The 26,071-nt window shown below is 45.5% G+C and overlaps 1 protein-coding gene across 1 annotated transcript; it reads right to left on the bottom strand.

Annotated features, from left to right (window-relative positions):
• On the bottom strand, window positions 1–25,797 carry PXDC1 (PX domain containing 1). Its single transcript, XM_065667439.1, has 5 exons — window positions 25,265–25,797; window positions 12,223–12,314; window positions 11,821–11,938; window positions 7,589–7,700; window positions 1–1,639 (listed from the first exon to the last, which is right to left on the bottom strand). The coding sequence occupies exons 1-5, from the start codon at window positions 25,518–25,520 to the stop codon at window positions 1,522–1,524; spliced, it is 696 nt and encodes a 231-aa protein (XP_065523511.1). The 5' UTR covers window positions 25,521–25,797; the 3' UTR covers window positions 1–1,521.
• Between the last annotated feature and the right edge of the window lie 274 nt (window positions 25,798–26,071).

Here is a 26,071-nt window from a genome sequence, read left to right as displayed (position 1 = left end):
TGAAGGTGAGCTGTATTTTATTTCATTAAAATATATTTTTAAAACATACTGTGTAAAAGAATTGGATTCTCAATAATTTATTATTTACATTAACAAATTCTGTTTGACTGTTATGCTATAGATAGAAACAGAAAGTCTGCAGAAGGGAGATGTATCAACTTCTTCAGGACCAAGCAAGCCCTTCTACCAAGAAACAAGTCCAAAATGCATTCCTTCCCATTTTGATCCATCCTAATTCATGTTTGCAAACAGATTGCAAAAAAATCAGTGAAAGGTCATGTTTATGTTGAGCACTCACAGTGAGAGCTGAGGTTTCAGAGTGCTTCATGAGAGAGACCCCGAGGAGATTTCAACATTGCAACTACTCAGTAGTCAAGAGGCTGCAGGGTCCAATCCTGCTCTTGCTTCCACTGTCCTGCCTCCACTTAAATCCATGGCATTACATGACAATGACGGCTGCTCCCGGCCACACAGGCAGATGTTGAAAAGCTAGACAGGCTCCTTGAGCCAGGCTGGCAGCAGAGAGAATGCCTTTTCTACCACTGTAGAAACACTGTAGCTTGCCATTCTTTTTCAGTCCGAACACAACATAAATCTCATTACCTTTCTACCCATCCTCTGGGAAGAAGTATGCATAAGGAATTCTCTCTCTGATGTAAACAACTGTAAGCACCATTCACATTTGCTGGTCCACATGAAAAAAAATCATATCCAAGTGCCTGCCATAGCCCTGACTCTTTTTAGCAGGGCAGCTCAGCTTTCTCATCAGCTTTCCAGATCTCTGAAATCATATAGGTACCCCAAAATCATGTACACTCCATTGCAATGCCAGCTGCTGTCTGCTTTACTATTCCAGGAAAGAGTAGTTGCTTCTTCAGTAATTATATAAAACCCCATGATTAAAAGAAGTAAAGCAGTCAGCTCGTGTTCTATTTCCTGTAGGCACTCAATGGTATTTCTGACATCTTGTGTAAGGCACCAGTCCTCCGGTAGCCGAGCAAAAAGTGACCCACAAGACCTCCATTAAGCAACCGCAGAGGGAACTGACAAAATTCAGCTGGTTTGCTTGCCTTCTTGCTTACATAGCATAAAAAGTGTGGTCACACCATCTGGGGAAGTTTCTCGTGGTATCCTAAAAGAGGAAGCCTCAACTTGCACTGCAACCCAAGCAGCGTGGGTGACAGCGTACTACAGCACAAGTTTCTAATGGCTGTGCCAGAGCGGCAATTCCCACAGACATAGCAGAGATTTCCTTGAGCTCCAAGAGGTCTCTGCTGTCTTGGTTTCACATAAAATGAGTTTGTTGTCAACAGCAAAGCAGTTACCTCCTTACAAGATGTCTCCATAACACACAACAGAGGACCAGACTACAAAACCAGCTTTGTAGTGCACTTAATGTAGCTTCTCTGCTGTTGGTCTTGCCTGCACAGCCATATTCACAGAGATGCAACACCGGTGATAGCAGAGCCTATGGACAAAGAGGTCGACTGGATGCTGGCTGACTGCATCACTGAGCAGCCTTCAATCCAGAATATCAGTCTCGAATGGGACCAGGTGGTAGTATGTTAAATTGGTGACATAAGCTGTTGGATCATCGCTGTCTTCTAGCTCTGAGGTAAAGTCACTAACACTTTCGAACCTAAGGAGAAATAAATAAATAAAAAACATGAACACTGAATGGCATTAAGTCATTAATGTTCATTCAGAAAATCAAAGTCAAAGGAGTTGGAAGAGGGGTACTGAGGGAGAGGGAGAATTCCAGGTTACCTGAAGACTGACCCTGGAAATTTTGAGAAAAGACATTTGCGAGGAGACTACTTGGGAAAAGGGCTGCAGGCAGGAATGCTGTATAGCAGCTGGTACTACATGTTAATATTCTGAGTAAATGAAACATGTGGACTTGCTTCACTCCAGAGCAGTGTTGCAGTAGAAGTGCTTCCAATGCTGTTTTGCAGCTTCAGCTTTGTGAAGCTCAGTTTGCAAGACAAGGTTCTAGAGTCCTAACTCTTTCTCCAAAGCTTCAGCATCTCACTCCCTTTCTTGGCAGCCTGACACTCAAATTCATACTAGAAGTTGTCAGTTAAGATTCATGCAGATCAACTGTGAATCACGAAGCTATAGTTTCTCTGACATCAGCTTACATATCGTTAAGCTAGGATACACCTGCAATGGCATCTACTGTCACCTTCATAAACCAAGGCAACTGTTCTAGAGAGTTGAGAAGTAAATGGAAAACATTGCTCTCCATGTCCTTAAACAGAAAGCCTGCTTCTTTATTACCTACGGAAACAAATAAGCTGAAGATTTTGCTTTCAGTAAAACAGGATGACTATTCCCACTTAAAACTGCTGAAACACAGCTGCACAGCATACTAGGAGAGCAAGCTTTTTTCTCTTCAGATAGCACTCTTCAGTAAAAGGGACTTTTGTAGCTCCTCTCTAGTATTACACTGACTGTTCACAGCACTTGTTATTATAATACCTGAACTTCATATCTCACTGTTAACCACACTGCATTTAAGATGAGCCAGATCAAAAACATTACTAATTTGTTTTCAGCCCCCAGGGCTCCCTTCCTACTAACAAATGAATCATTTCCTGGGACAGCGTTTCTTGTCTGGCAATCCTGGATACCTCTACAATGAGATTTTTTATGAGTCCAGAATAGTTTTCTCTGTGGAATGGGAAAATCTTCACGGAAAGTACTCAGGGTTGGTCCCATCTGCACCTCCTCCTTCCCACACCCATGTGTATATGAATAAGCCACAGGCCAATGAGACCCATGACGCACACAAGCAAATCATCTTGTTACCCCTGACTTTCAAATCTACTAGTGAGGAAGGAAAGAAGCAGCAAGTGAGCCCTGGAAGTCTGAATCATACAGCTGAGGTACACATCCTTCCATTTTGTTCTCACAGCGTGTAGCAACAACACAAAACGACTCAGTTCCCACACAAAAGTGGAAAGGAAACTGCCATTGTTTCCGGTCTTAACTTGGACTCTCACCCTTTCACGTCACAGGTAGTGAAGTGTCTTCTCTGGGTTTGGATTTTGTTTGAGGTCAAATGTCTAACACAAATAGGAAACAACGATTACAGTTTCCTTCCTCCAGAGCCTCGCTGTCCTCCCAGTGGCACAAGATTTAGGTTTTTCTAAGCAGAGACTATCCAAATATAGAGAGATTCACACATTTACTTTCACTTGCTTTGGTATTTTTCTTCCCACTTCCTAACTCCTGTGTTAAAACCTGAACTTCTGCAAGGATTACCCACGGTCTCACTCCTGCTCTCAATCAGAAAGCACCAACTTGTTAAACCTTCCTCACTCATACCTTTCCTGTTCCAAGGAAGCTTAAATTTTTGGAGTAAGAAGGCATCTTACATCTTCCCAGATAGCCTGTCAGTGAAAGGCAGTCACTGCAGGCCAAGGGTTAAATCTCAGCTCAGTTCAAGCAAAGGACTTGAAGAACTGTGAGATTTCTCTTTCTCACACTCTCTCTTTAATATTTTGACAGAAACTGCATTCACTCTGCACCTCTTTTTTAACTATGAGGGTCACAACATTTTTGAGCAGGAACACATCGATTTTCTCCTGCAGTGCTGTTGCTATGCTCTTTACTTACAATGAAATAGAAATGAGGCTGAACTTTGAAAGTTTATTACCCTCATTCCTCTACAGCCCCCAGGCTATTTGCCTGCCTGCATGTGTGGGAACACGTGCAGAAGGGAGTTGACTTGGTATCTTGCAAACATTTCACAGGTCACGTTGTGCTGTCTTAAGGACTGCTAGTGATCCAGAAACAACAGATTATGCATATCAGTGAGGCAGAAAGAAGAAAGCAGAAGAGGATTCAAGAAGGTTATTCAGATTCTGCTCTCTTGTCAACTGTATAGAACTAGATTATTACAACAGGAAGGGCCCACAGCTTCTGTGGTTCTTCAGCCTCACTGATAGGGTACTACAGGCAGCACGTGAGGTACAAAGCAGCTGCATTCACATGCTGTGGTTACTCAGAAAGCCTTCCTTGCCACCAAAAAGGAAGCATGGACACAGAGTCTGCAAAGCACTGCTCTAGATTGCTCAAATGAAACCAAACCAAATAAACTGGGACTGCCTACTACAGCTAGCAGCTGTATAGGACACCCAACAGTCAAAATGCTTGTGTACTGTTCCAAATAGGTCTTTTTCACAAAATACTTTTTTTGGAAACTACTGTGGACAGTCAGATTCCTAAATGCCTAAACCCTTGCTACTTTCTACCCTGACAGACACTTCTTGTGCTGTAAGATAACCTACCTTATCCTTTTAATCTCTGCTAACGCATTGGAGTTGTTGCTCTTATTCACCAGGAAGAAGAGGGAAGCAAGGTACACAGAAGCTAATGGCTTGGACAAGTTATTCTTTGCCAGGTGAAAAACTATCTGAATTGCCAGGCCAAAAGAGCTACGATGAATGGAGTTTAATCCAGTTGGCAGCTGATCACAAGTGGTCTTCCCCAGGGCTCAATACTGGGGCCAGTTCCGTTTAATACCTCTATCTATGATCTGGACAAGGGGATCAAATGCACCCTTAGTAAGTTTGCAGACACTATCAAGTTGGGCAGGAGTGTTCATCTGCTTGACTGTAGGAAAGTTCTATGGAGGGATCTAGACAGGTTGGATCAATGGCACAACTTAAGGCTGTTTCTTCTCATCCTGTCACTTGTTACTTGGGAGATGAGAGTAGCATCCACCTCACTACAACATTCTTTCAGGTAGTTGTAGAGAGCGATAAGGTCTCCCCTGAGCCTTCTCTTCTAAACAACCCCAGTTCCCTCAGCTGTTCCTCATAAGACTTGTGCTTCAGACCCTTCACCAGATTCACTGGTGAAACCCTCTTCTCTGGCCACACTCCAGCACCTCAATGTCTCTCTTGTAATGAGGGGCCCAGAACTGAACACAGGATTTGAGGTGTGGCCTCACCATTGCCCAGTACAGGGGGACGATCACTGCCCTGGCCCTGCTGGCTATGCTATTCCCGATACAGGCCAGGATGCTCTTGACCTTCTTGGCTGCCTGGGCACAAGCTGGCTCATGCTCTTCAGCCGTCTCAATCAGCACCCCTAGGTCTTATTCCACCGAGCAGGTTTCCAGCCACTCTTCTCCAAGCTTGTAGCACTGCATGGGTTGTTGTGGCCCAAATGCAGGACCTTTGCCTTGTTGAACCTCTTACCACTGGCCACAGCCCATAGGCTACAGCCCATCCAGCCTGTCTAGATCTCTCTGCAGAGCCTTCTTACCCTTCAGCAGATCAATGCTCCCAGCCATGTTGGTGTCGTCTGTGAATTTACTAAGGGTGCACCCAATCCCCTCATCCAGATCATCAATGAATACATTAAACAACACCGGCCTTAATACCAAGCCCTGAGGACATCACTAGTGGCCAGTCACCAACTAGATGTGACACCATTTACCAGCACTTTTTGGGTTCTGACATCCAACCAGTAATTTACCACCTTTCCTCTCAAAAGGAATACCAAGGACTCCAAGCACCACACATGAAAGGACTATTTATACCCCATGGATGCTGAGCACACTGGGCTCACCACATTTTCCAACAGTACAGTGTACTGCCAACTAAAATTAGAGAGAAAATGAAGGAAGAAGAAAGCAACTACTTCAGAACAAGAGTAAGCAATTACAGCTTGCAAAAATGCTATAGTTTCTTTTGGAAGAAGTACGAGACTTTTCAGCTGGTGAATCCCTGGGTAGGTAACACTGCAGACTAGAACAGCTAAGCAGTGCAGCAGAACATCAGTGAATGAATGCTACCTGTTGAAACTCCAAGTGCTTCCCCAAAAAATACAGATTTGCTTTGCAAGATGTCTGATTCAAGTACATCAGCAGCCAAAACGTAGAAGGCACACAGCATTCAATGCTGATGAAAGGAAAAGGTCTCCGTATGGGGATATACAAGTTCACTAGGAATTGACTTATTTCAGAATAGAAGACACCAACCCTGTAAATCCAATTTTATATAGACCAAAGAGGAACTGCATGAGATCTTACAAGATTTTAAAGCTTCCTTTCTAGTCTACTAACCTACATCAAAAGTAACAGCATAGAAAACTTCCGCTTTTTAAAAAAAACTCAATTTTTACAGAACAGCTGTGCTACACAAATGCTATTATCTCCTAGCTATTACCTCTCAACGACACAGTACAGCTACAGGATGGGCAAATTTAGGGAACCATGTAAAATAGACATTTAAAACTTATTAACTTCTTTACTCTCGATTTAACTTCCTTCAGGGAAGATAAAATACAAATGCACAAAGCCAGGGTGTTTTCCTAGATTTATTTCTTCCACTGCAGTTTCTGGGAAACTATGCCTACCACACAGTTTTTATATTAGTATTTTCTGCCCTTAGTAGTCTCTGACTTCAGTGGGGTGACAGTTTCAGATAACGGCAGGTTTTGATTCAGACCAGTAAGTTTTGCTTGGGCTGCAGCAACTTTAATTACCAGACACTGGCCTTACAGAATTACCTCCAGTGTGTTGCTTCAGCCTCATTAATACAAGCTCATAATTCTAGATGCTGTTAGCAAGGTCAAGGTTCAAAACACTAAGTGATAAATTGATAGAAAGACTTCAAGGAATTACACTGTAGCCGGAGATACACTCCAACCCCTGACAAAATCTTGTCAAGCTATAAACCTTTCGACAGATTGGCAATGGCCACATTTCAGTTGTGGCAAGACAAAGCACCGCATTCAAAGATAAAGCCCCCATAGGGCTTTTAGTATTCTGTTTCCATCATTTTGACTGCTCTAATGAAAAAGTAGGTCAGTGTTTCCCATTAAAAATATTTAAATGCTTCACTACCTGATGCTTATTGAAATATCAATCACCTGTTATGACAGAAATCTGTAGGAGTAGACTTCCATCAATACACATCTGTTAACACAGTCATTAACTTAAGACCTACATAAAAATCCTCCTGGTTACAGGTCTCTGACCCCAGAATACTTACATGCATTAGGAGGCAGAATATACAAATAAGAGTAGCCTAACTTCCCCCTGCCATAATAAAATACACATGCCTCACCAAGTCTCTGCATCACAGCACCTGAGCAGCTGCTGAGCTTCCTTTGATTACGTTCAGGGATGTGTGTCCCTCTTGAGGATGGTGTTTTGCTTCCCAAATAAAGCAAACTTTTTGTCTTAGGATATTCCATTTGTAAAGGATGTTTGTCAGGGGCTCAAACCAGCTCTCATCACAGTCATGAAAGAAAGAAAAAACTCCTCTGTTCTCACCTGGCTGGACACCTATGCCAGTCACAGCTGTTTTTCATCCACAGAGGACTGAGCTCCTTGGAGTCAATCATTCTCACCAACAGCCACCATATCCATTTTAATAGAAATAGTTGTGAAGCCGTACCAATCAGGCTCAGTAATATTTAACCAGTCAGAATGACAGCTGTACCTGTCTTACTCCTAAACAGAGGATAACATTTTGAGGGGCGGATGGGGGGGGTGGGAGGGGGGAAGAGAGGAAATGTTCAGTTTATCCAAAGCTGACAGCATTACTGATGCACAAACCCCACTTACAAGTGTTCTGCTGAATCTACATCCAGGTGCTTCTCTTTTCCATTGGGTATACTGTGGTCAATGACTATTGTTTCAGTGTTGGCTAAACAAAATCCATTTGATCGCATGATTTCTGTCAGGAGAAGAAAAGAAACAAGATGAGAATAAAAAAAAAAAGCTGGAAAACAACTGCATATCATATGTAATTGACACAGTTAGGAACTGAGATCTGTGTGTGACATTGAAGATCTGCACATGAAAGCAGGAATAAACAGAGTTGGCTTCACAGCTTCTTACATCTGCAAGCTGCCAGTGCTTAAGCAATTTTATGCACGTAATCAGTTTGAGGCCCAGTTTCAGCTGTTATTGCCAGTGGCAAAATTCCCATCACCCTTAGCAGAATGGCAGCCCATCCATACATTGCAACCTACCACTACCAAAACGCAATTGTATTTTTGCTGCACAGTCCCAGGCTTAAGCCAATTAAGCTAAAATCAAAAAGACAGGAAAAAGGAACTAAAAAGTGATCTTCCAAGTTAATTCAACCACCATCCTTAAGTCATGTAAAGCAATACCATCTTCTATACTGCCTTCAACTCTGCTTATTTGTTTCTCATTGTGTAAGAAGTCTTCAATCAAGAATAGCTAAAACTTACACTTAATTCCACTGACTTATTACCATAGGGAGAGTTTATAATTAAAGAATAGTATTCGATGTGAATGAGAAGTCAATCCACATTTATGCTAGGAAAGGCAAACTAAGCAAACCACAAGGATTTATTTTGCTCACACAATCTTAGATGAGGCTGGGGCCACCACAAAATGAACATACATCTCTACACAAATCAGCACTGACTTAAGTAAGTGTCTCAAGGCATGAGAACCCTGTGTTACAGCCCTCTTATCAGCACAAACAAAAGGAAATTAGCTTGTGACAAAGAATATGACAGACACAAGACACACACAGGGAATTCTCAAACAAATTTCAACTGTAAGTAATGAGCTCAAGTAATGAGCAGGAGATAAGACAGGAAGAGGAAGGGAGGTAATCTTTTCAAATGTACAGTTACATGTTCCTACATTAAGGTAAAACCAGAACTCACTTCAATGTGTTTCTTAAGAAAGTCATCTTTGACTTTCAGTCTGTATTTTACTGGGCCTCACTTTGGCAGCATATGTTTAGGGGTAGTAAGAACACTGAATCCCAGCAGAATCACTCTTCACCCATCACTCATTTTGAGCCAACACTGTACTGCAGAATAAGGCTTGTACTATCAATTCAAATTCAGTTTTTGACCTAAGAGGGCAGCCCTTTCTTCCCCATTACCTACCACCCTAAGCAGGACCACGTGCGGGACAGTTTGGGTTTTCTTCAGAAGATACAAAACCTTTTTGGCTGCTTTTCTAAGCCTGCAAGCCACGTAGAAAGCTGCACTCCGACTAACATGAATGCCAATGCTTCCCTAGGGTCCTTGACATCACCTGAGAGCTATAGCATTTCGCTGCGGTGTGAACGGCTTCAGACGCTAACATCTACCGCCATCTACTGACGCCGCTTGCAGGCACTGAAACCATTTCCAGCGCGCAACAACGCAGACCGGTCAAATCCGAATTATCATCAAATTTCTGCCTGTGTTCTTAAATTCTTTGCAGCAATAGCTTAAATGATAAAACTAATTACCAAAAGATGCTTTTGGATAGCTGCATAGGTAGGAAAATTCTTCCTCCAATTAATTAATTATGACTCATTTCTACCAAAATCAATTCAGAATTAAAACATGTAATTATTCAGCTAACATGGTTTCCACAGCTCCTCTATATACAGGCTGGGGGGTTCTATATACAGGAGGGTTCCTTTTGCTGCTAGGTTCTGTCCATCAGCCCTGTACCCTTGTTCTGATTTAGATTAGATATTAGGAAGAATTCTTCACTACGAGGGTGGTGAGGCCCTGGCACAGGTTGCCCTGCAAAGCCGTGGCTGCCCCATCCCTGGCAGTGTTTAAGGCCAGGTTGGATGGGGCTTTGAGCAAGTGAGGTGTCCCTACCCATGGCAGGGGGTTGGAACTGGATGAGCCTTAAGGCCCTGTCCAAACCAAACTGTTCTATGAGTCTATGATTCACTTTGACCATCTTTTCTCTGTTGTACCCATCATATGACATATTCAGTCACACAGATAAAGCGTACATGTGCCATAAGGGGTATACACCCTCCCCAAAATTGCATTAAACCCTTCCAAACAGCAAAAAGACCTGAGCCAGAACAATGCTGCAATTCCAAATACATATAATGTTATTTTCTAACCAATGAAATTCCAAAAACATTTATTCTTGATATTTACCTGTTAGAAAAAAAAAAAAATAAACCCTGCAAGGTGCCACTGACAGCAGCCACCCTTTGAAACATTTTTACAGCATATAATTTGGGAATCTTTCATTTCATAATGGGCAGGTGCTAGGACCCACTTTGCAGCTCTAGTCTCACAGAGTAGCAACATATTTCAGACAAAACCAGTGAATATGCTCTTCAGGGTCAGAGCTAAGAACACACCTTGGTGTTCAGGAGCAAAACAAGTAACCACACTCACCCTCTGGGAGATGACTAATGTCAGGAACACATACATGAGGAATTTTACCTGAGGTTTCCATATCAACTTAAGGCAACATCCAAACCTCCCAAGCCACAGACAGGGCATGAGGCACACATGTCAGCTCCTGTCTCTTGTTCCCGGAAGCCAGACCTGCATCACCTCACTTTGCAGTACAGCCCTGGGGACTTTTCCTTACAATCCCTGTGCTGCCCTGTAGCCTGGGCTCAGGGTGGCCCTACAAGAAGGCACTGGCCCAGACAGGCTGGCAAGACCACACTTCCCACTGGGGCTCTGTATTATATGGTACACTTCTAAGGAGTCACTGGTGGGCTTGTAAACCATTTGCCATTTAATTTAACGAGTATTTATTTAATGGAGGACTAGATCATTTAGAACTAGAGCTTGGGGTGAATTACAACATGTCTAGCCCGTGTATAAGACCAATACTTCTGAACACACTGTTTAAGTCTTTAGCATGTTGACACACTGATTGGCCATTACTGATACACTGTTAGTACCTAAGAAAACTGATACTAGTTTTACGCTAAACTCTTTATGCACTTTAGAGGACAATGCAGTGTTTCACTTTATTTCTCTCTCTGAAATACGCTCTTTTGATGACACAAAACCAGCAGTTGCCATTAGGCTCAAACAAAATGTTTCAGCATAGAAATACAAAACCAAACATGCCTAAAGCTCACAAACTTTTAAACTATGGTCAGTAGCAGATGAAGAAGGAAAAGAATGAAAGAATACGCAAGGATAGAGTAATACTGCTATCCATTTCACCCACTAGCAATCTGTGGTTTAGAAACTTTCTATGCCTCCACCTGTGACAAGTCTCAATGTACTTTCCCTCCACTTGCTTGTCTAACTCCTTTTTGAAGTCATTCATGCTTTCAGTTCCACCATATGCTATGACAATGAGTTCCACTTCTCAACTGTGTTCCATACGGAAACAAAACAACGTTATAACCTTTCTTTCTTCTGTTTAAAGCCTGCTGTCTGTCAACATTATTGGATAACCTATAGCTCTTGTTTCATGAGAAGTACAGGGTAATTGACCTCCTTCTATTCACAGCTTTGTAGACTTCCATCATATCCCCACTCTGTCATCTCTTCTCAAAGTTGGAGTGTCCTTCTTTGTTCAACCTTTCTCTTAGAGAAGCTGTTAAACGATTTGAATCCTTGTCCTTTATATGCATGCTTTTAAATTCCATTATATCCTTTCTGAGATAGAGAAAAGAGAATTGAGCATGCTGCATTCAAGATGGGGTTGTGCTCCTTTCCTAATAATACGAAGTATTTTCACTGCTGGTTTTGCTCATCACTTGGCACTGAGCTTACATTTTCACTAAACTGTATCAATAGTCTCAAAATTTCTTTCCTAGGTGGTAATAGCAGTATCATACATGATGACAGTGAGGACTGCATTTTCCTCACATCCACTTCTTTGCCTTAATCAGCCTTCAATTTCACCTGCCATTTTATTGCCTGAATGCATGTTGCATAGTACATCATGTCTAATTTTATGTTCTTTATCATAGAGCAAACTATTAAGAAGTATCTTTGGAACTGCTGATGGAGAAAGAATAAGGGGAAGAGAAAATAAAGTCATTTTCATTCTGTAATTCTTGTGTAGACCGTAGGAAGCTAAGAACTTACCTGATATTTTAACTGGACTTTGAAAGCTTGGCTGAATTTTATGGACATTGTCATTCTTTAGAACTTGGTCCAAAGGAGATCTCTCGAAGAATGTGAGGACGACTTCAGATCTTGAATACTTAAAAGACAAAAAGAAACAGACACCCATTTTTTGCCAGTAGTTTGTTTTGTCCCTCTTTTCCCTTTCTACCCTTTCTCAGTACAAAAGGAAGACTTATTACAAGCAATAGCTTGGAGACATCATCACACAGTTCTGGCACTCGCCACTTCTTCAAAATACTCAATAACCTGCTGCTTTTTTCCAGAGTTTGGCAAAGCCCATCACTTTCTATTTGCATGAAAGTGCACGTCACCATGAAGGAGGAGTCAAGCTGGGCCAAATGTGGAACTTGGCTTACTCACCTTCCATGGCATGTTTATAATAGTCTTCAAAAGCTTTTCCACCTCATTAAGTCTGGCTTCTATATCATGGGCTTCTTTTATTGTGATGAGCCCTAGAAACAAAGTAGAGAGATCATGAGCGCAGACAAAAGCACACTTCCATGTGTACACACATTTCAGCAGCCAGAAGCAGCCACTCATGAAGGTGTGGAACAACCTCAAATATCATGCCTCCCGGAAATGTCTTTTAACCCACACTGATGACAAAGCATGTACCCCAAACAGAGATGGGGGTAGTTACAAGGAGAGTCACAAGCCTAAAAACAGATTCAGTTATTTATGACCATATTTAAGAGTTGCAAGACAGGCAGAAGTAGAACCACCTACGCCCTCACCCACAGTTTCACTACACAGCATTTCCAGCAGTGATAATCAAACAGCCTGTTTTCTGCTTCCAAATACCATGATTCATCCTTTTGCATGTCAATACAAAGCAAAAGAACCCAAGAAAGAACCCAAACGCCACAATCCACAGATAAGAGGAAAAAACTAAACACAAGCTAAACAAAAGGCTTTGAGGGCAGTCTTTTATTTCTCTGCATGTAAGGTGCAGTGAGCGGCCCAAAGAAGACTTCTCAGTATCACGTTCTTCAAGCGCAAAACAACTTTGTGTGTGTATATATATATGCACTAATCACTGAATTTTCACAGTGCCACAGAAGGGATGAAAGTGGAAATGTGCTGTCCAGTGTCCAGAATGATGCATTACAATGTTTCTAGTTTTGAATTGCCCAGTGTGGGATCTTCAACTGTAATACCACATTTCATATGTATAACACGCAGGGCACCTGTAACTTCCCCCTCCTCTAGAAGGCTCAGGGAAATACAGCACAGGTTATATGAATGTACAGGGAATACAGGAAGTAAACCCCAAAATCCCCCATCCCCCTAGCAGCTGTTTTATTTCTGATCTTTGTAACCTACTTTTTCTAACCCAGTCATCATATCACCTCCACATTCATGCATCTTTTCCTAAGGAGCAGGAAACACAGATGAAAATGAAATACCTAAGAGATTGTTAAACTCAACAAGCTCCACTGGTAAAACAAACCAAGCCAAAATCAAAACCAAAAAACCACAAAAAACCTAAAACAAAACAAAAAGCAAAAAGCTGGAGCAGAAAAAGATCCAATAAATCAAAACCATCAAAACTAAAAATCTGCAAAGCAGCCTGTGAGAATCACTTGTGTGTATCACTTCGAGATACTAAACTTGTGTTAAACTAAGTGTATCTCTATCTCCCTACTGAAAAGACAAACGTACAGAAAGAACAAACAAACATGCAGTGTAGGGATAACACCCACAAACAGGCTCAGTCTGCACCAGTCCTTGTTGCTGGTTACCGACAAGATATAATCCCATAGAAACTTTCCAGACAAAAGTGTGACTTTGAAGCTGTCAGCTCTCCTCCAATTACAGCTTTAAATAAAATGGGGATTGTTTCTGGAGCGACCAGGTATACCTGATAGTTGTCCCACAAAAGTAGCCTGGTTGCATAAGCCCTTCTATTGCTCGACAGTCCTTTATTTTCCTGGTTTTGCCAGCACATACAACCGCACCATGGTACAGCTCACTCCCTCTTCTGACAGCGGAGCAGAGCATACCAGCAGGCATATAAGCCATGTATCCTGCTTTGACCAGTGTACATGACAGTCAGGTAGCTTTGCATAGAAATTCTCTGAAGGGCTGGAAACGTGAATTAACTCATCTGCATGGGTCCACAGACTGTGTATTAGCTGGGTTGTGCTTGACATTACAGACCTCAATTGCAGATCAGCACCCTTCATTTCCCTAACTGCTGGGTGTGAGCAGGCCTGGGTGGATCTGCTTTACCCCTCCACAAACATGTTCCCATCCCACATTTGAACAAAGTTCAAACCTTTCAAAAAAGGTGTTTTCATCTTCCCTAAAAAAAAGAGCTGCCAACGGCCCCACGGCTCAGACACCCACCTATGATGTTAGAAATTAGAAACACTGTCACCCTGCAGTAGCCACATCAGAGAAAACAGATCCAGCCACCCCGGTGCCAGCTGCCATGGGGTGCCTCCACTTCTGCTGCTAGTCCTGACCCAGCCTGCATAAATACTGACACAGCAGAGCAGAGACGGCCTGACTGCAGCTCTCACCTTGCAGGAAACACCTCCTTGCTGACCCACCCAGGATTCCGCATTCAACCGCTCTCTCTGAAATATGCCTTCCACCTCAGAGCCTTTCCCAAATAAGCATTTACTGTTGAAACTAGTATTTTCAGGAAGTGGGAAACCAGGAAGAGGGATATTTTCAAACAAATGAAGATATTCAGATCAGAGCAGGGGGGAGGTAAGGAGGGGAAGAAGAAAAAAATACCTCACCAACAACACTGAATATTCATCCCCTGAGGAAAACCAGCCAAGCAGCTAGGATTTTCTCTCATTAGTAATCAGAGAGACCATCTGCAGCTCCACACTGCCTTTTTATGCTGCAGCAAGAAAAGTCCAACAAGGCCGTCAGCCTGTCACACTGTCGCAGATCACCCAGTGGGAGGTTTTACGGCTTCTGGCATTCACCAGGAATTTCCAGCCCTGGTATATTCCTCCTTCCAGCTCTTGGAAAAGCACCAGCCATGCAAACCCACGCTCTGACTTGGAAACTGGCACAGATGACTTGTAACATCTGACACTGTTTCTTACTGCAGCTTTTAGTAATTTCAAAACCAAAAGGCAGACAGCGTAGGATGGATAAATGATACAGCTTCCTATATATGTGCTTAATGATTACAGCTGCACAGCTTTGGGATCTAAAGCTGCTGACCTTACATGAATTCCCTGTTCAGTTTGGCCGGGCTAAAGCCTTTCTTTTCATACATCTACAGTCCAAATACACAGTAACTGCTTGAATGTGTACATATATATTGAACCCTGTCATTTCTTCTGCAATAGCCACAAAGTTTGTAAGGCCCTCATTTATCTTAACTCTACAAGTCTCTGTTTTTAAGAGTTAGCAGATGCCCTTGTGGTTTTTAGTTAGTCTGTGATGCCACAGCCCAAGGGATTGCTCACAACCCTACAGCCACGTTAACCGGAGCAAGGCACTGCCTACCCAAGCAGCCAGGAGGAGCAGAGGCCCCTGTCTCTCCTGTTGATCCCTTTCAGCACTCGCTATCTGGCTGCTGTCACCCACCACAGCACAGACACGCATGAGGAGCACTGTGGTTTTGCGAGGTGAAGTCTCTGGTGGCAGCACTGCTTTAAAGGGCTTTCACCCTCCCCTGCAACTCATTTCCTCTCCCACACTGCAACACAGGGCTGCCTCTGCTTTGCCAGCACAATTAGGTGAGCAGTGGGGAATGCCTTGAACTGCTCATGTCAAAGGCTTCACCTCAGGAAACCCCAGCCTTTGCAGAAGTAAGAGACTACAGGCTAGGGTGCCCCATTCAAATTCCGCTCTCACCCAGGCATTATACTGAGTTTGAGCAGGAAACAGGACTTGTACAAAGAAGCTCACGGAAGTGCAACCAAGCTTTCCAGCTCTATTCTTCACTCTGTGGGGTTTCTCCCCTGCCTGTCTTCTTCTCCCTGTTCAGAAGCTTTGATGAGGCAGAGAAAGAAAAAACCAAAAGCCAGAGACTGGTGTAGAATCTCCAGGTGCTGGGAACACCTGAACGAGCAGACACACACGTGCCAGCTGACTCTGCAGACACAGCCCAACACCTCCACCATCCATTAACCCTGACACAAACACACCGCAAGCTGGATGCATCTGGAGTGCACAGGACTCGCTGGCCACATATACAGCATCTGTACAGCAGCTACAACATGTCCTGAGGCTGTTGTCTCTGCCCACAGACTATAAATATGTGCCTGTCTTTCCATCTGGAGCTTTTAGACCCCAAGAACCCTTATTCAGACAGTTTACTACTATAAAACAAAAATAAGACAGCAGTAAAGCAACCAGTAGCCTGGAACTGGTTATGCTTTATTCCACATGTTCAGCCGTGCCACAGAACTGAGCCTAGAGCTGCGAAATCTCCTAGTGAGGTCATGGCAAAAGGCTGCTCTCATGCCTTTTCCTCTGCTCTGGCCCCTGTATGACTGCTAATGGAAAACATGCACAAATTCCTCCCAGGAAAACTTTGCTCTCTGTTTTGTTACCCATACTGTGCTTGGACAATTACGATTTCAAGTGATTTAAATGATATAAACACCTATGTCTATAGGGCTTGAGGTAAACTGGAGTCCCACTGGCTCCATTTTTACACAAACCCTGTTGCCAAATATCACAAACCTCTTAAGATTTCATTACCCTGTGCACAAGGGAGCCCACATGCTGGGTGACAGGAAGGACAATACAGGCACACCACCTAACGCAGGGTGGCACTCACCTGTACCTGGAAAATATGCTTTCAGCAGGGCTCTGCTGTGTGCACAGCCACCCTAGTCAGTGACCTGACTCAATCCCTTTGCCTTCTTCTCTGCTCCCTTCCAGACAATGAGTCCCAGGATTTGCCCACAGTTTGAGACCAAGCAACTTTACACATAGCAACATGTCTCTGGAAAAACACAGCCCATGCAGCATCCTCCCTGCTCTGGGACCCTGGTGCTGGAGCAGCTGCAGGGGGCTGAGAGCAGGCCAGCAGCTGTGTACCTGGCACACTGGCTCACAGCGTGGGAGAGGGGCTCGGAGCTGCAAATGACAGGAAATGAGCTTAGCAGAGAAGGAGAAGGAACTGGGAGCCAATTCCTGATGTCAGCACACAAGCCATGGTAGGCCTGTCCTATTCCTGCCATGTGATCCACCAGATCTGCAGCTGACATTTTGACAACTGCAGGTAACACGCTGCATGCTTCTACCAAACAACAGCAATCATCACAGCATGTGCTCCTTGGCTTGTGATGAAATCACAATGCAGCCTTGACAGTGTCCACAATGAACACCTTCCTTGGAATGCACTCTATCTTCTAGTGCCTCCAAGGAAGAGTAAGTTCATGCCTAGGTCAAGTATGTCTCATACGCCATCTCCCAGTGATGACACACAGAAGTCTGTTTTTCTAGAGATGTGTTGCTATGTACAAGTCACTATGTATACATGATCTCAAACTGTGGGCAAACCCTATTTCTCCAATCTGAATGACTCCACTTTAGGCTTGTGGCCAGGGGAGGAATAAATTATGTCAAAGGAATCTCCTACTTTCTCAAAATCAGCTCAGTACGTATAGGAGGCTGAGCAAGAGAGGAAGCCAAGGTGTACTTTCTGAAGATGCGTGCAAGATGGAATGTCAATACTCCTAGATGCTGTGTATTTTAGTATGTACATGAAGATCAAAATATTGCACCTCACCTAATCCTCTCTGCATCCCCTATGGGATGACTGCACAGTAGGTATCCTATGAAAAGAGTGGCAAATAAATCCAGGGAGAAATCTTACTGCATTCTGCTAACCTACCTGCAGTAAAGTTTTAAGGCCTAGAGATTCAGATCTTAAGCCCACCCTTCTCTCTTTGCACAAGCCCATGAGCAACAGTTAGGGATTTCAGATCTTTAGGCAAGACACTTAAGCTGTCTTGCACAGGAAAATGCTACTCTGCTGCCCCTCCTGCTCAGGCTGTATGGCTTCAATAGGAAATATGCCACTTCTCCCCAGCTACAGTATTCATTAACAGTGCAGCACTCAGTCTTTTTATCCTGCACCCTCATTCTTCGTTTCCCTCAGATATGTTCTAACCCATGTGCACACACACACAGTTTAGGATGTAGATGGAGCAATAGGAGGAAGACCCCAGCCATGAGAGGATGTATACAAAATCATAGATAATGTCCAATGGAAGAGTTTCATCTCGTTCATCCAAAGAAAGGCCAACTCCAAAGTCAGATCAGGCAGCTGGGGACCATGTCCAGTTGACTTCTGAATAACCCCATGGATAGATATTCCACAGAACCATGCAGGAACTGAAGCTACTCAGGGGCACGGATCAGGGCTGAAAGGCCCAGTGTTTTCTGCTATTTTGCGCCTTTGCACTGCTTTGCATTTCCCCTTCTGCTGAACTGGCCTCTTCTCAAGACCACTTCAGTTGGCATCTTTCCCTGCTTCATGGCCATGATGCCTCTCTCTCCCAGCAGCTGCCACGGTCGAATCCCTCATCCCTGCAGATTCAAGTTTCCTCAGCTTTGCTGCCTGGGAACTATGGCATTAGCCACCCTCAGACTGGACTCTGATGAGACCAAAACAGCTCCCATTTACAGCTGCCTCCTCTGATGGAGGAGAATAGGATAAAAGGTCGTCAGAAGGACAAATGAATACTCAATGGTATGTAAAGGAAGGAAATTACAAAGGAACAACAGATGGGAAAGCTTGTTTCACAAAACTTTTCTTCACTAACTCTGCAGAAATAACGCCACAGGAATCCCTCAAGTCCAAAGTCTTGATAAAATCCAGAGAAAGGCAGATAATTACAGGCAATCAGAGATAACAGATCTCCAATTACTTGAGACCAGGACTGTCACTTTTCTGTTCTCTGCTGGTTACTCATGCTGTCTTCTGCAGCATCTGGTTCTCATCACCAGAGGCAAGATCCCAGAACCAGCTATGGCACTGGCCTGAGTCTGTATGGCCAGTTCCAGCAACAACTCTTAGATGCCTCTTGCCTAACTCTACCACACCCCTCTCTTGAGGCAGACACACTTGCCCCTTCCCCTCGTGGGGAAATTCATCCATCGAACATGACAAGAGTCACTAGAGTCTTTAAAGCCTTTGCAAAAGGTTTACTGTTTATGTAGTACCCCTGACAAGGCCCATCTCTTGGTGGCATTACTCAGGGAGCAGCTAAAAAGATATGACAGAGTTGAAAAGAGAGGTGCAGGGAGGTGGACTTTTTTTGTTACATGTCGTGCTGCCCTTCTTAAACTTGATGCTGGGGAGCAAAATAGGGACAGGATTTTTTAAGAGGTATGACTACACAGTGTGCATGTAAGTCACACCATACTTTTAGAAGTCCCAATAGGTAGCAATGAGCATATTGAAGGTATTAAGAGAAATCTGTTAGATGCAGAAAGACAGGGAGCTTTCAAAACCCTGCCTGCACTTCCCGCACCTAGTTCTAACATGGGCCATTTCTTCCTTTGCAGTTCATATGCAACAGATGTAAAAATACAGACAGAGCAAAGTCCTATCCAAACAACTGCCCAACTGAAATCCTCCAGAGCATAGGTTTGTGACCATGACTACCTGATGACCCTGGCACACTCGAATACTCATGCAAAGCAGGGAGGCAAGTTAAAAGCTGAGAAGTCCAGACTCTCCTGCTGATGGTTTTTCCACACATGTATTTTTAGTTACAGGATCTCCCAGGATCTGGATGGGAGGTGACACCTCCTGGTAACAGTCAGCCTCACAGAGCTCCCTGTCTGGATGCCTATGAGCCACAAGAAAGAAAATATGTCGAAGAAGCATGAGATAAAAGTGAACATAGCAGTCAAAGCCTGATGAAAAATGCAGTGCTTATTTCTTATCAGGTGAGAACTGTCACAAGAAAACCCACCTTTTTTCCATCATTGCCATTCCTTTCCACCAAAATCCTCCCAGACACATTGCCTCTATCCACCACAAAAAGACAACTTGTGCTTCTCTTTACAACACAGCCAGCTTCATTTATCTCCATCATTACTGATCAACCATGAAATTCAGCTAACAAAAAACAAACCCAGAAGCCCCAAACTTCATTTTGGTTATGCAGCACTGTTAGAGCCTGATAACCAAGAGCTGCATCTTTTGTCTGCCAGACAGAAGCTCTGAGCAAGCTCCACTAATGAACTGTTGACAATGTCAACAATGAAAAGAGCACAATAGATGCAGTGTATTTATCTGTATTGTCACAGCACCGGAACAGCTGCTGTCTGTGGAAACCACTATGCTGCCTCGGTAGAGCTCCCTCTTCTCATAAATCACACTCCCAGATGGTTGTGTAAACAACAACAACACTATAATACAGCATCTAGAAAACCATAAGTTATGAACACGACATTTGCAAGCAAACATAATGCTCCTGGGCTGGCTCTTTAGGAACTGCCTTCTGCGTTGTGCAAGTCCTTCCAACGGCAGCCCTGGAGGAGCTTCCCATGTGTGCTTCCTGGAGCACAGCCACTCGGACACTGAAAACAGCTGACTGACTGCTTCCTGTATGAGGCAACCAGGCTGCAGGGCAGAGCCTCAGACCTAGAGCCCAGTGTTAGTCATCTGGGAGGGACTGCTCAGGGTTTGCTGCAGGTGAAGTGACCAACTCTATGCTAGGAGGCAAGCTACAGACACAAAGTTTCTATAGGAAATGTCCATCACTACTGGAGAACTTCTAAGGATGGACAGCAGCTGAGCCCCAGCAAAGCAGAATGAAACAGGAAAGTTCTGGAGAGTCACAGGTAATCACAGATGGCACCAAGACGGTAAGGGAAACCTGGAGGCAAGCAAAAGGAACAGAAAATGGCTCAGGGAAAGCAACTTGGAGAAGCAGAGAGAAAATAACGGAGAGGAGAGCAAGGGGAAAAAAGGCCACAACAGAGCAGAATGAGTCAGAGAAGGCATGGAAAAAAAGGAGGCGGAGAAAAATGAGCGCTTTGGAAAGTAAGAAAAAAAAATAAATCCATAAGGCTGAAGAAAGTTTCTGATGGCTCAGTATCAGAGCAGGACCAGGCGCTACATGTAGGCACAATATCCACAGTGACACTGGAAGAGTACCCGAGCATCTGTTCTGATGACAAACGCAACAAAACAGTGGCAGAGGAGGATTGCCAGAAACCACGCCGCCACTCCAAGGGCAAAATAAATCCCAGCTTTGAAAGGCTCTTCAGGCTTCCTGGTCCAATGCTTCAGGGACTGATCCTGCCCACACTGAAGTCAGAGTCTGACTGTTGACTGCACTGAAGCTGGCTCAAGTTCTGGGATAAATCTTAGATGAGAACCCACCAGAAGTAATATTTAGAGAAAACAGGAGGTGAACAAAGAGTACTTTTCCAGGTTTATACTTCACTTCCAGTGTCTATTGGCCTGTTGCATTATTTTTAAATCTTTGATTCTAAGTTGGCTTCAAAGTCCATAGTGCTACCTTTCTTATGAAGACTGATTTACATACAAAGCTTGTTTATTTTTCACATAGAAAGACAGTTTAGCAACATGAGGCTGTGTTATAGCTCTGCTAAAAGTGAACTAGCCTGTGTTTTTCTGTGATTCTCTTCTGTGCATTTGCCTAGAGCAAGGGATGGGCATGTTTCAGACACAAAATACTAGCAAGTTACTAGTAACATCACAGTGAATCATATTTAGTCACCCTGCAGGTATGCACATATTTAACCTTGTTTACCAGCTTACTAGAAGGATGTCCTGTGTTGTTGAATGTCCTTGGCCCTTAGCATCACAGCAAGCTCCAGATGCCAAGCATGCACTTTGCGACGTGTTCTTATTAGTTATCAAAGACAAGACCAGATTGTGTGATTGCCATATTCCCCCTGGGGACCTCCCCTCTTTTAGTATCAAGAAAGGGTAAGATGAACAGCCACTGCAGAAAACTATACTTCCCATTCTCTCCTCTGTAATCTCAAAGCACTCAGCAGCTCCGAGAAATACAGAGAGGGAGAGCATTGTGGAAGTCAGTCCAAGGGAACAAAGGTAGAGAAAGGAATGGAGAGGATGGTTTGCTGTTGCTGAGCAAGGAAAGCAGCACACTCCTGCTCAGTAGGAGCTGTTTGCTGAAGCCAGCAATAATGGTAACAACCAACGCTTTCTAATATTGCTGATGTTACAAAAAAAAAAAAATAAAGCTTCTTTTAAGAAGTTAATAACATCAAATAGCTCAAGCTTTCACTCCTCAACCATATCCCTTAAACGTAACGTACTGCAGCTTGACTGAGCTGTAGGATAATGCTTGTCCTTTTAACGCTCCTTAGGCAAATCTGTAGGGACTCTGGAGTCCTCCAATGCAATGCAAATTTGGTTTGCAACATTTTACCACTTCCTCCAGATAAAAGGCACAGCTAATAATTACCTTCTTTCAGAAAGACCAAGATACACACACATATACAAACTCACATACATATGCATATACATGTGTATGTATATAAAAATACACACAAACATATATGACTGAACATACAATGGTGTGCTTTTGTCAGGTGCTTTTGCTGGACTAAGTACATTAAGCTTCACTGTAGGCTCCAGGATGTCTGTTTTTAAACAGGACATTAAGAAACCACACTTACCACATGAGTTTTGTAAAGGCCGGACACGGCCCATGCAATCTCTTCTTGCATCCAAAGCTTTGCATCAGTGTCACCTAGTCGAATGAGATTTTTACGTTTCAATTTTGTGAAGTTATACATGGCTGTGGTCGGTCACTTTAACATGCTGGTGTGATAAAGTGTCCTCTATGCAGAGAAACACACTCTGCAAAGTCATCTTCTTTAGAGCAGGAGCAGCGTAATTTTAAACAGCATATTACTGACATTGCGAAGCATGCTGTGATTGCTTTGACACTACTCCTGATTCTTATTCTGTCTCTGTTGCACAGTTAACCCCACCCCCTCACCAAGCTGAACAGATCATGGTCTGCTTATATTGGGTTTCGATTTTTTAAATCCTGGACTGACGCTTTGCTCATTCCCAATTCTACTGAGGTTGGTACGCCTGTTCCTGCGATAAGGGTAAGTGAAGGTTGCTGGCTCTAGGTTGTAGGCAGGAATTGAGTGTTGCAGGCTGAGGATGCTTATGCTTTCCCAGCTCTTCCTGCGCTAAGGGTGTATGTTACCTGGGACTGTCAAGTAAAGCCAGTGCAAGGGACTATAATCCCATCTAGCTCCAACTGCACAAATGATACCTGAGAGAGATGTGAAAACAGTTTAATATTTTGCGAAAGCTATGGCAGGTCTTGAAACAGGAGAGAAACCACTCTCACTTGAGAGGGGCATTGAGGAATGAGAACAGTTTTAGGGTGCACAGGGGCTCCTGTGCCTAAGTGATGGGGAGGGAGCATGCTGGGAGGGGATAGAGGCCAGCGCCAGCAAGGACTGAGTCCATCTTTGGCCAGACTCAGCACATGCCGTGGCACAGCTGCCAAGCTACTTCTCAAAGCCCAATAAAGCCAACAAGTAAAAGGACTACTGGCACCCTGGGAAGTCAAATTTTAGTCACAGTGACCCTGGCAGGTGCTGTGCCCTGCAGGCCACAGGCAGGCTCACTCCGGACCTACCCAGAATCCTCAAAATCCAGGGCCCAGGTGCCAAGCGCACATAAAGGCCATTTTATTTAGAATTTACTGCCACTCAGCACTACTAAAACTCAAGTTTGGAGTACTTTAGGTAGGGCACCTGCAAAGGATAATAATTTTTCACAATACTTGAGATCCCTGGTCAGCAACCTAGTTGGGTGAGACACTGCATAAGAACAGTATGCCCAGCACACGGCAGTGCTGGGGGTATGGGACAGGGGTCTGCAGGAACAGCCAACGGACTCCCCCATTCCCAGCCTGCATCCCAGCTGGGGGAAGACAGCCGCCCTCCAGCAGCCACCCCGCAAGCACATCCCACCGGAGCGGGCAGCTAGGGGCTGGCGGGGCCGCCGCCACGCCGGCAGCCCTGCGCCCTTTCCAGCCGTCTGCAGAGGGCACTCGGGACCTGCGAGCAGCGGCAGCGGTGGCGGAGCTCCCGGAGCCGGCGGGGCCCGGCGGCCACTCCCGGCTGCGAGAAGGGAAAAGTCGGAGGCACCCGAAGAAGGCAAAGAGCGGAAAAGGTATGGGCAATTTAGACGAAGCACCAAAAATAATCACCCCCCACCCGGGATCTGGCAGGACTGCAAGAAAATGGCTTTTCTCACTGGGAACACACGTCAGAAAATATCCTTGGAGGGTCAGCCTAGGGGGAGGTCGATAGATCCCCCCACCTCCACAGGGCACAGAGCCAGCTGCCACACAGGTAAGGCCCCGGAATAACTCCGCTGCCCGTGGTGGCAAACCACCCCGTTAATATCAAAGGCAGACCCTCTGCAAAAGGCGTCCCGCTAGCAAGGTGAGACTCGAAACGAGCGCAGGGTTGAACTTCGCCATTCTCTCATACATGAAAACACATATGAAACACCGGCTTCTCCCCGTTCCTATTCAATCACATCATTAATGTGGTTACTGAAACAGCTGGGGAGAGGGGAAGTGCTGCACACACATCCATTTTCAGATGAGCGAATGCTCTGCTCCACTCTACACACTTGAAATATTTTCGAGCAAAACACGTAACTGTACCCCAAAACCACCCCACACAAATTAAAGCCAAACCCCAAGACAGCTTAACAGGTACATTCTGCTTCTGCTCAAAGAGACGTGAGAATACGCAACATCCCCCGAGTTGGGTTAATCCACTTCAGAAACGAAAACGGAAAACACGGTTCTAAACGCTGGTGCAATTCCCTGTTTCGCAGAAGTTATGCGAGGAATTATGCCAGCTCCCAGAGCTGCTCCGTCCGCTGCCAAGCGCCGCAGCCTCGGGTCTATTTTCCTCTCCTTGTGGCAAACAACATACCAACATGCAGAGATTTTTCAGCTACAGTCCTCCTGCCAACAACCCCCCAGGCCTCCCTCGGGAAGCCTCGGGGAGGCCGGAGGCATCGGGGAGGAGCAGCGCGGTCGGGGACCCCTCTGCTCCCTCAGCCCAGCTCGGGGCCCCAAGTCGCCGAGCAGCTGGGAACAGCGGCGGGGCTGGGGACTCCTTCCCGTCCGGCTCGCCCCCCAGCTGCTGGGCTACCCTTCATTCCCCCCCGCAGTCACCAAAACCATTACAACAGAAATCAACAGCTCGGGAGGAGTTTCCGACCGCAAAACGCAGCTTCTCTGTCCCCCCTTCCCTCCCCGTCCGGTCCGGTCCCGCCGCGGATCCGGCTCCTCACCCCCTTCCCCTCCGCCAGCGGGGACCGTCCTCCCGCCCGCCCTGCCACCGGCACCCCCGGGGAAGAACCCGACTGCCCAGCAGGGAGGGTCGGACCCGCGGAGGATGCTCAAACCTTGGAGCAAGGGGGAACGGGACAGCTCGGGCCGGTCTTCGGGGAAGGAGTCGAGGAGCCGCTTGAAGAGGCGGCCGAGGTCGGAGTAGCTGCGGTGCAGGTAGAGGATGTTGCGGTCCGACCACTCGGTGCGGATCTCGTAAAACTCCTCCTCGTCGCCCCTCCGGCTGATGATGAGCCGCCTGATGCCGTTCACCCAGCAGCCCCGCACGTACATGTTCACCAGCGAGGTGCCCTCAAACACGGCCGATGCCATCCCGCCACCTCCCGCGCATCCCCCGCCGCCGGCGGAGGGCGAAGCGCACCGCCCCGCTCCGCCGCGGCCAAGTTAACAGGAGGAGGAGGAAGAGGAGGAGGAGAAGGAGGAGAAGGAGGAGGAGGAGGAAGGGAGAAGGGGGGTTCCACCCGCCGCCCGGGCCGGCTCGGCTCTGCCCTGCCCGCCGGGGCTGTGCCGCCACCCGGCGCTGGAGGGGGATGTCCCGCCGGCGCCTCACAGCCGACGGCTCTCAGCGAAGGGCCTGCCCGGCCACCCCTGCTCCACCGAGCCCGAGGCACGGAGCGGAGCGGCTCTCACCCCTCCCGGGGCGGGGAGCGGGGTGGCCCGGCCCCTTCTTCCCGTTCACCTCGGGGGAAGCGCGGCTGCCCGCGGCCCCTTAACTACCCCTCCCCTGTCCAGGCCGCGGCCCGGGCGCCAGCGCCCACCCCTTGCGCCAAATACACGTTGTCCCCGCTGCGGGATCCTCCTCTTCCTTCTCGGGACGATTTCGCAGACGCCACAGACATCACGAGGATGTTTTTTCTCCTCCC

This window comes from Lathamus discolor, chromosome 2 (genome assembly GCF_037157495.1).
Source record: "Lathamus discolor isolate bLatDis1 chromosome 2, bLatDis1.hap1, whole genome shotgun sequence".
NCBI classification, from domain to species: Eukaryota; Metazoa; Chordata; class Aves; order Psittaciformes; family Psittacidae; genus Lathamus; species Lathamus discolor.
Note: the sequence above shows the minus strand (reverse complement) of the source record. Positions and strands in the feature narration are given on the sequence as shown.

What these genes read in the sequence shown, in the direction of transcription:
- PXDC1 (XM_065667439.1), bottom strand. Translation starts at nt 25,520, where the DNA reads ATGGCATCGGCCGTGTTTGAGGGCACCTCGCTGGTGAACATGTACGTG. An exon ending in TTATAAACATGCCATGGAAG is followed by an intron (nt 11,939 to 12,222) that starts GTGAGTAAGCCA and finishes TTGTCTTTTAAG; the next exon opens with TATTCAAGATCTGAAGTCGT. An exon ending in AAGTCCAGTTAAAATATCAG is followed by an intron (nt 7,701 to 11,820) that starts GTAAGTTCTTAG and finishes TTCTCCTGACAG; the next exon opens with AAATCATGCGATCAAATGGA.